The following is an 11,043-nucleotide window of genomic DNA, read 5'->3' on the forward strand; positions in this document are numbered from 1 at the left end:
TTCTTTCTCTCTATCATTCCGAGAGTAGTCTCTGGACTGTGCAGCTCTTCTGCTTCTGAACCGCCTCGGTTTATTTGGGTTCCTTTCCATTTCTCTGTGGATTCGGGTCACCCCAGAACTAGCAGAATATGTCAGCTGGGCCTCTGTCTCTGTGATATTTTCGTCTGCTTCCAGAATCTTTCGTGCCTTTTCTACAGAAAGGTCAGGATCTCTCAGCATCTCTCGTCTTGCAGCTTCCTTTTCGGTGCAGAATACAAGTTTAGACAAAATGTGGTCGTCAATGACTGCTTGTGCACATTGATTACAGAACCATTTATCAAAGTTACATTCTTTTACCTTTTCCAGCACTTCACTATGGAATTTCGCAATAGACTGGTGAGGCTTTTGATGTAAGGAATGAAATTGGTGTCGAGATGTCCACACAGATTTTGTTGTCTCGATTAGGCTTGAAGTAATAGCCAGAACTTCTTTAATGTCTTGTCGCTTGGCTGCAGGGAGCTGTAGTCGAAGAGCATCTACATGGTTGAATGTAGATGGTTTCATGGCGGACTCGATGGCGATTTGCTGAGTTTCCCAATCAAACTGTGAGTTCGCCTTCCTTGGCGAAAGCAAGAAAGGCTCGTTGCCAGCTCCTAAGATCAATGCTAGAGAAGGAGTCCAAATCTAGCTTTTCTGGACATAGTGTTTTCAGTAATGACCAGTTTACCTTCTTAGCACGAGCGTCTGGTAGGTTGCTCTGCTGCTGGACTGTCGCCTGCGTTTGCTGTGCCTGTTGGGTGATAATTGCAGCTAGCATCTGCAGTAGGTCGTTCTGCTGTGCCTGCGGCACTGAATGTGGCTGCTTGCCAGTAGCACTATCAGCACTCATGTCCATCTGCATTCTTTCTTGAGCGTCTTCTCGAGCTGCCATCATGTGCACAATAGCAATGGACGTATACAGTACGTTTTGCCGCCTTTATTACACGTGGTACGGGTAACACAGTTCCATCACCCAGTCTCCGTTACTCAAGCTTGCTGGTTCGAAGATTATATCAAATCTCCTCTGCTTTGCCGCGCCATGTTATATATCTCGTGTTCTTGAGACATTCGAATAAAGATTCCAACGACTGTCTTACTTGTTACATAATATATTGTTCATATAGTCTTGAATCACACAGACGCAGTTACAACAGCGTGTGCAGTCTAGAGTCCCGCTATCAGTCTCTATTCTTAACGAGTGGCGCCACCTCTTGGGCATACAAAGAATAAACTTTGCTTGAACGTTTTGCAGTTATCTTACAATTGGATTGCGATGTTTTGAGGTTTCTTCTATGTGATGTGGTAACTTGACAGAGTGTATGTATTACGACATCAGTTGGCTGAAAGTCAGGGTACGGCGGGACAATGCAGGCAACGCAGCGACATATCGTATAGTACTCCGAGGTAAAAAATAACGATATATTGAACCATAGCCAGGGTACCCTCCGATAGTACCCTGGGGGGACATAGACCCTATCAGCGCTACTCTGCAGAAACTCGCAACAAGATAGAGAGAATTCTGTCTAATTTTCTGTGACTTTTTGCAGAATGAATGACATTGCATGCAATGGCAGGGCACTATATATATAGTCTATACTACAATTGTCCTGCAGGCTGCACTGTAACCATTCAGATTCAGATATGCATACGTCATGTACGTGCAGTGAGATCGTGTGTTGCAGAGAAGAATTCGAACCAGTGTGTAGCGTCTTTTGGACGGCCTATTCTTGGATGAGACGGATGAAATTTGATAGAGACTGCATGAGGGTTGCCCAATTTTGTATATTATACACCTTGTAGAACTGACAACAGTGCTTATAATAATATAAAATCATATCAGATTCCTGTCTTTTTGGCATTTCAGACTAAATTTGGTCCATTTTACGGTAAGGTCCTCCCTCCCCCCCCATAGGGCGCGCTTGCCGCTTTGTGCCCGCAGCATCCAATTGCTTCTCTCGGATGGTGCATGAGACTCCCTGATTTTTTTCCCTGGCTATTTAACACCCTGATTTGAATGGGATTTACCTGGAATCATTAGACACACACATTGTCACAATCATTGGTACACAAACATGAAGAAAGTCAACAACTTACCGTCTATTTTAATATCATCATTTTATTATTGAACCGGCTATGTGCACTATTAAAGTGCCTGTGCATCAGTGCACCCTAATATAGTATAGCATAGCATTACATGGCATTGATTAAATGGGTATCACTCCCTGGTGAGACTTTGCCATATATATTCATCCAATAATCCACATGTATAGAGCTACCATACGCTTAAATCAGCTTTAGTGCTAGTGATAGTAATCTATGTAATGGAGTTGTCATAGATTACTAGACATGATTAGATTACTAGACAGATGATTTTCAAAGTGGTACTAAGCACTATGCTGCACAGCATAAACTTTCACATGTGCATGTGTGTGGGTGGGCAGGGGATCATCCGATGGGGTGGGTGGGTCAATGCTTACCTGTTAATTGACTCCATCAAGGTATAAATGCCAATTTTGATATTGTGTCATGTTGCCACAATCAGGAATGCAATAGAACGCATTGAACGCATGGATAATGATTTTAACCAAATCCGTATTATTTATCTTAATTGTTGAACATTACCCACTTGTAAGAAATTTGATGTAAAACTCTTCACGTGATTAATAATTTTAACCAGTTGAAATTGGGTTTTATTTTGTGACGCCGTTGATATTTGACAAATCTGAACCTTGTTTGATTTTGACATTCGACTGAGCAAGAGCTGGCATATATATATACATTCTCCGACCAGGCATTAGAAACTGTGCTTCTAACCAGAAATATTATTCTTTAATACTGCTCTAAATGGTTAGATAAGACCAAGAACAAAATCCCCAACAGAATTTTACATGTTGACCGCTATGTAAATTAAACTGTAAATATAAGAAAATGAACAAATAGGTGTCGCTTCTTAGAAAGTTTCCCAATGAGTTATTTAATCAATATTTTTAATAAAGTTTGTTTATTGCTCTGTCACCATAGAATCCCACACCAGAGGTCAAATAACGGACACCTATGAGGCTATATGGTTACTTGTGTTGTGTGTACAGTCTCCAGACTCTAATGAAGCCGGCATTGTCAAATAAATCTTATCTACAGGGGCCCTTTTTCAGAGACAACAATTAGTCCTTACATTAGGCCTAACACGAACTTTTTCCTGTAGACAGTTGACAGGAACATTGTAAAGTTAGGAGAATGAAAACATTTAAATCCAAGCAAATTTTCTCCTAATATTACGAGATTTTAAATCTTCTTGTAATGGTCAAACTAAGATGAAAAGCAGGCAATTACACAATAAATTACAGTTATATTAATACTATATTTTGTATTATTTAGCAAAACCAATGTTTTTTTATTAAAAACGTCGGAAACACTACTTGTGTTCCGGTTATGATCCAAACCAGACATTTTCAATTGGCGATTATTCCTTTGTTGCTGATATTTTGATGAGTCATGGTGCTCACGTATGTATAGTGTAGACGTATGTATATTGGGCTATATTGCCATGTAGAATAAAGCATGCATCGTCATCCTGTTTCTTCATCAGTTATTATTTATTCATGACTAACTATCGCAATATGCACGTATTTCCGTTATGAATGTTCATTAAATGTGTATGAATTAGTTTTGTGATTGATTGTCATTCAATCAGCAGCGTTCTGACAGCAAATTTCGAAGTTTCTGTTATAAGAAATATTCTCGTAGCTACGATGTGTTTCTTTAAACGCTATTCTCGTATAGCTATTGTCATTAGTGTTGTCTTAACATTATCATTAGCCTTAACTTTATGATGTTTCTGAAAACGACAGAGGCTGTCTTATATATTGGAATATAGATTGCACTCTATTGAATGTTCATGGTACTAAAAACAATCATAAATTTTGCTTAGTATTTGTTTTCTTCTTCCATATAACATAGAGACGACTATTGTCGTATCAATATACTGGCATATATTATTACTAAAATAATTAATTGCATGCACCATCCAAGTAGCATCTTAGCAATCTGTCATCTGACTACCCAATAGCCTCGTTCACGAAACGAGACCGCGTATTATGAATACCGAATCTGAGACAACTACGCAGGCCTGAGCGTTCACCCATTGAGAGACCGCTGATTCGCGAGGCTCCAGAAATACGGTATTTTGCGAGCTGCGAGCTGCCTTTAAACAACTCAAGCAAACGAATGCGAAATAAACAGATGCAATGCGCACACAGCTGCCGTGTTTTAAAATAAAAATAGTAGCTGGTCCGCGCTCGACAGTTCACTTGCGTACACTGGAACTGTCGAGCGCGACATCCTATAAAATACCGGCTTCAAAAATGGCCGGGTATTAGCATTCACCACAGGAATATCGCGGTCCAAAGAGATCCGTATCTTTCTCGAGAAGCACGCAATTATCGGGTTTTTGGGATAGCCGCGTATTTACATCAATACCGGATCCTTTTAGACACTCGTATTCTTACGACCGCGTGCATTTGCATCGTTAGCGCTATACACGCTAAATTACCGGATTTTGGGCTACGTGTGAACGCGGCTAATATAGGAAGAGTTGTTTTTAGGAACACCCTGTTCGTTAGGGGTGTGATTTTGGTAATTCAGTGTATTAAACCTTGAAGTCTTGTATTGAATTGATATGAATCCCAAGAACTTCGCACTTCTTGTCATCTGTTTTGGCAGCTCTTTATATACAAGGCTTTTCGAGGAGAGCAGCATATTTCTGACCCCGGTCATCGCCGTCCAGCAGATTCTAGCAATGATTTGTACATATTCGAATCTTTTCGCACGGGCGCGACACTGGCATTTAAAAGATCTCCAATGCGATGTTTGGCAGAATTTATTAACTATTTCGTGAACTAAGAAATACAGGAGAAAGCATAACACCGTGCTTCTAGTTGGGTAGGTATGCTCTTGCATGTAGAACATTAAATATATTATATAGTATATATAATATATTATATATAAATATATATATATAGTAATATATATATAATGATAATATATGATATATTATATATAATATATATATATATATGTATGTATGAATGCATGTTCAGTGTTGTTGCTCATAGATTTGTTGAGAGAGAAGAGAGAGATACAATGAAAGAGTTAAATAGATAAGATAGGGATGTTCTAAAAGGCGTGTAACCGAATGTTGCATACTATATGGCACATCAGCGATACAGGGTCATCTGCCATTGAGGCGATCAAGGGGCCAAACCTATGCTAGACATAGGTCGTGCTGGCTACCAAAGGAAGATGCTTCGCGCATACAGAGCGCATGATGACCACTTTTCTTGATGACAATGTCCACATCTTTCTTGGTACGCCTATGCCTCAACACTGTGTCCCTACAGTTTTTGATTATCTTTTAAATGGTTTATCAAAGATGTGTGCGTATTGTATCTTATTTTGTAAGGTCGATGAAAGTTGGTATGATGATCGGTAAATCGAAGCTGTGCGTTTCAGTGGATCGGAAAGCGTCGATGACCCTCGATGATACCGATTAAGGCAGTAGTTCGCGACCAGGCCCGAGTTTGTGAAACAGCATAGAGTTGTTGGGCTCAACCATAAACTGGGGCAGAGTCATGGTGGAGATTGTTAATCTATTCATTGCATATCTTGAGGTAAGCTCTGTCGCTGTGAAATGCCTTATTAATGCTTTCACTGGCGCGGCTTGGACGGCGATATAATTCTTCGAAGAAGAGTTTGCAAATTATTATGTAAATCAATATGACAATGCGATCAAATGATACAGGTTTTACGGTGGTGTTACATTATATTATGTCGTTGTCACCACAAAAGCACATTAGATTCGTTTGCTGTGAAGGGTGCTTAATTAGCAGCTTCTGCATATTCAACTGCTGAATTTCGTTTATAATACACATTAAATATATATATGCGCAAACATTTAGTGTATTCATACGAACATTCTGCTATACTTAATACTGTATGTCTCAAGATGCTCTATACGAATTAGCAGTAGTGGATTAGGACAATTTTAATACACAAGCATTTCTTGTGGCGTGAAAGGCACATTCCGACTTTTGGCAAGTTTCTAAAATGCCGTTCTGTTCAGTTTGGCGGTTGTTGCGACCGAACATTTGGCAAGAAACCGCTGAGATGATAGTGCCTACGGAGCTGCCGCAACATAACAGTGAGAAATCAATGTCGTCGCTCGTAGAAATTGTGCATACTGATCAGCTCGATCACGCGCTACTGTGCGCTACAGTGTGAGCGGAGAGAGGAGACAATCGGGTGGCACTAACAGGTGTGGCAACGAATGGTCAAGACAGGGTCAACATTGACTTTTTATTTCACTAGAACATCGGGCTAGTAACTGAGGAAACCACTAGCCCTGACCTAACTTTCACTAGCCCAGACCAGACCATTGTTATGGAAAACTTTATTTATAATATAGAGTGTGGCATCGTATGAATTCATAAATTCTGTTTCCCGCGCTTTAAATCGCGCGTGGGCCGAGTTCACGTGCAGCATTCGTATTCTACCACGGGCATACACGAGCGCACGGTTTATCGATCGTCTACTGCGGCTGGCAGCAAGTCACGTTATTGTTTTTGCCGAAGGGTAGACTGGTATCCGGCCTCACGCTCTGCTAGACAATTTACACGCTCTGCGACAAACAGTGCGGCCGCGAGCCAGAGGTGACCTTTCAGTGCAATATATATGACCAATTCTAACACGACCAGTCGGGCTACTAGCACTCTGGTTGTATGCGACCGGACCAAGCATTTACCCGACTAGGTCGGTCGGACGTGGGTTAGTGTCGAACCCTGCAAGATGAGAGATAAGGCCGGCGACCGAGGTTTATGGTAAACTTACGGGCTGCGAGAGTCTATGAGACAAGCATCGCACGCCGATGTGCCCGATAGTCGGAACGGTTTTACAATTTTAAGCATGGGGGCGTCTAAGCGCTGAATAACTTACCTCTGTTGTTACACCTAGTAATACTCTGTTGTAATATACTTAATATCTATATATATACTGTGTTCTTACATCACGCTTGGTCTACGCCAAGGTTATTAATCATGCACGCTACACCACGCAGTGTTACGGTGGTTTAACCAGAGATGCTACATTTCCGGACTTTACTGGAAATCCGGATTATGTAAAAAATGTAAAAAAACTTCCGGGAAAAAAATTGGGGAAAAAAATTAGAAAATCCGATTAAAAAACCTGAAAAATCAGACCCAAAATAACACTATTTAGAAGGGATTTTTATAGTGATAAGATTTTCAACACTCTAAGTGTTTTAAAAACACTAAACGCAGGAGCCCCTGGACCCCCGGCCATGACGCGCTCCGCTCGCTACGCTTTGATTGGTCACTACTTAATAGTTGAGGATTTTTTGGAAACACCTTGTAGCATCTCTGTTTAACGTGACGAAAACGTACTACAGTACTACACTAACGTGTTGCTATGCGCAGGACAGAACCAAGACACCGATGTCGTCGACATGCATTTTATTTGCTCCTATCTTCTGCTATTTCTGTATGTTCTCACAGCCGCTTTGATTGCAAAGAAAATGGGACTGCCCATACACATTGTGGCAGCTGTTACAACCAACGACATTGTGTACCGGACAGTGAACAGTGGAGACTATTCCTTAAGCAAAGAAGTCATTCCAACTTTAGCACCATCTATGGATATCCAGGTAGTCATGTCGCACTCAGTGATGTTCATACGTATTACATTGATCTTATGTAATGTATGTGATGTTGTGCATCCATCAGTTTTGCACTATAGTGGCGGGAACGGCAACAGTTCCTGTATTACATGACTTTTTTTCTTTTTCTCTGCCAATAATCTCACGTTTTGTCTACTCTGCTATAAGCATGTGGATTAACTGCAATGCCGAAAATGACTCTGACTCAAACTGTTTGGTAAAGTTGGTTCGTGACTTGAGAATGCAGGTTAAGCGACATGTTTTTGTTGGGGGTCATCGCCACTAGTTCTAGGTTCATGGTGCGGGCAGAGGCAATACACAAATCATCGGGCCGTGGCAGAAACTTCCTATTTACATTACACTGAACCGTGGTGTAGGTACAATAACATTGGAACTGAATTTGACCTCTAGTATTTAATGGTAAATCCCTATAACAATGGTTTTACAAAAACCGGTTATCCTCAGCATCTATGCGATATCTGACTAGTAGAATGCTGGCAGATATATAACGTGACATTACGTCACTTCTTAAAAATCACGACTAAGCAGATTGGGTTTTTGCTTACAGGTGCCATATAACATGGAGAGAATATTGCTTCTCAGTGGCCAAAATAAAGAGGACATTGTCAATCACATGCATCAGTTTGAAAAGACCGGCTCTGCTACAGTTCCTCCGGACATTTTAACCAATGTTAGACAATATTTCTACCTGAATTTTCATATTTATTGCATGACAAGCAATGAACCATATATGCTTTGCAGGAACTTGCAGTTTGTTATCGCTGCCTGTTTGGTGTTGTAGATCAATACGAGGATCAGTTCTTTCGTTGCTAATGATGAGCTCATCAAGCAGACGATGCGTAAATGCTGGAACGAGAACCAGTATCTCATCTGTCCACACACGGCTACAGCCGTCGCATATTACTACAGTCAGTTGGAGAAGAAGAGGTAGAAAAAGCATCTGTATATACGTGTGTGTGAGAGAGAGAGAGAGAGATAAATGGAAAGAGTTAAATAGAAAGATAGGCAGTTCTAAAAGGCGTGTAACACGATGTTGTATACTATAGGCACATCAGGCGATACAGGGTCATCTGCCATTGAGGCGATCAAGGGCAAACCTATGCTAGACATAGTCGTGCTGCTACCAAAGGGAAGATGCTCGCGCATACAGGAGCGCATGATGACCACTGTTCTTGATGACAATGTCCACATCTTTTCTGGTACGCCTATGCCGTCACACAACTGTGTCTACAGTTGAACTTTTTAAAGGTTTTACAAAGATGTGTTGCGCTATTGTATTATTTTGAAGGTCGATGAAAGTTGGATGATGGATCGTGTAGATATCGAAGCTGTTGCCGTTTCAGTGGATGGAACGTCGGATGACCTCGATGAACCGATTAAAGCAGTATTCGGCGACAGCGAGTTTGTGAAGCAGCATAGAGTTGTTGGGCTCAACTCAATTAACTGGGGCAGAGTCATGGTGCAGATTGTTAATTATTTCCTTGCATACTTTGAGGTAAGCTCTGTCGCGTGAAATGCCTTATTAATTCTTTTCACTGGCCGGCTTTGGACCGATATAATTTCTTGAGAAGAGGTTTGCAAATTAATTATGTAAATCAATGATGACAATGGATCAAAATGATACAGGTTTTACGGTGGTGTTACATATATATATGGTTGTCACACACAAAACACATTTAGAATTCGTTTGCTGATGAAGGGTGCTTAATTAGCAGTTCTGCATATTCACTGCTGATTTTCGTTTATAATACACATTAAATATATATATGCGCAAACATTTAGTGTAGTGCATACGAACATTCTGCTATACTTAATACTTATTGTCTCAAGATGTCTATCGAATTAGCAGTAGTGATTTAGGCAATTTTAATCACGAAGCATTCGTGGGCGTGAAAGCACATTCAGACTTTGGCAGTTACTAAAATGGTTTGTTTCAGTTTTGCGGTTGTTGCGACCGAACATTTGGCAAGAAACCGCTGGAGATGATAGTGCCTACGGGAGCTGCCGGCAACATAACAGGTGAGAAATCAATGTCGTCGCTCGTAGAAATTGTGCATACTGATCAGCTCGATCACGCGCTACTGTGCGCTACAGTGGTGAGCGGAGAGAGGAGACAATCGGCGGTGGCATTAACAGGTGTGGCAACGAATGGTCAAGACAGGGTTCAACATTGACTTTTTATTTCACTAGACCATCGGGCTAGTAACTGAGGAAAACCACTAGCCCTGACCTAACTTTTCACTAGGCCAGACCAGACCATTGTTATGGAAAACTTTATTTAGATAAGAGTGTGTCATCGTATGAATTCATGATGCTGTTTCCCGCGCTTTAAATTGCGGCGTGGGCCGAGTTCACGTGCAGCATTCGTATTCTACCACGGGATACACGAGCGCCGGTTTATCGATCGTCGCTACTGCGGCTGCAGCAAGTCAACGTTATTGTTTTTGCCGAAGGGTAGACTGGTATCCGGCTCACGCTCTGCTAGCAATTTACACGCTCTTGCGACAAAGCGTGCGGCCGCGCGAGCCAGAGGTGACTTTCAGTGCAATATATTATGACAATTCTAACACGACCAGTCGGGCTACTAGCATCTGGTTGTATGCGACCGGACCAAGCATTTACCGCGACTAGGTCGGTCGCAGTGGTTAGTGTCGGAACCCTGCAAGATGAGAGATAAGGCCGGCGACGAGGTTATGGTAAACTTACAGGGCTCGCGAGAAGTCTGTGAGACAAGCATCGCACGCCGATGTGCCGATAGTCGGAACGGTTTTACAATTTTAAGCATGGGGGCGTCTAACCGCTGAATAACTTACTCTGTGTTACACCTCAGTAATACTCTGTTGTAATATACTATATTCTATATATATACTGTGTTCTTACATCACGCTTGTCTACGCCAAGGTTATAATCATGCACTGGCTACACCAGCGCAGTGTTACGGTGGTTTAACCAGAGATGGCTACATTTCGGACTTTACTGAAATCCGGGATATGTAAAAAATGTAAAAAAACTCGGGAAAAAAATTGGGCGAAAAAAATTGGAAAATCGCGATTAAAAAACCTGAAAAATCAGACCAAAATAACACTATTTAGAAGGATTTTTATAGTGATAAATTTTCACACACTCTAAGTGTTTTAAAACACTAAACGCAGGAGCCCTGGACCCGCGCCATGACGCGCTCCGCGTAGCTACGCTTTGATTGTCACTACTTAATAGTTCAGGATTTTTTTGAACACCTTGTAGCATCTCTGTTTAACGTGACGAAAACGTACTAGCAA

The 11,043-nt window shown here is 41.3% G+C and overlaps 1 protein-coding gene across 2 annotated transcripts in view; it reads left to right on the forward strand.

Moving 5' to 3' along the window:
- Window positions 1-6,177: 6,177 nt before the first annotated feature.
- Window positions 6,178-11,043, forward strand: part of LOC106813714 (threonine synthase-like 2) — a 9,755-nt gene continuing 4,889 nt past the window's right edge. Inside the window, exons 1-4 of one of the 2 annotated variants that reach the window (XM_014817921.1) lie at window positions 6,178-6,215; window positions 7,584-7,732; window positions 8,313-8,435; window positions 8,547-8,692. In XM_014817921.1, coding sequence (XP_014673407.1) covers window positions 7,604-7,732; window positions 8,313-8,435; window positions 8,547-8,692 — 398 coding nt within the window. In that variant the 5' untranslated portion in view covers window positions 6,178-6,215; window positions 7,584-7,603. Of the gene's footprint in view, window positions 6,216-7,579; window positions 7,733-8,312; window positions 8,436-8,546; window positions 8,693-11,043 lie in introns of both variants that reach the window. The other variant, XM_014817922.1, reaches the window with a different exon arrangement.

The sequence above is a fragment of the Priapulus caudatus genome, unplaced genomic scaffold, assembly GCF_000485595.1.
Source record: "Priapulus caudatus unplaced genomic scaffold, Priapulus_caudatus-5.0.1 Scaffold812, whole genome shotgun sequence".
In the NCBI taxonomy this organism is placed as follows: domain Eukaryota; kingdom Metazoa; phylum Priapulida; class Priapulimorpha; order Priapulimorphida; family Priapulidae; genus Priapulus; species Priapulus caudatus.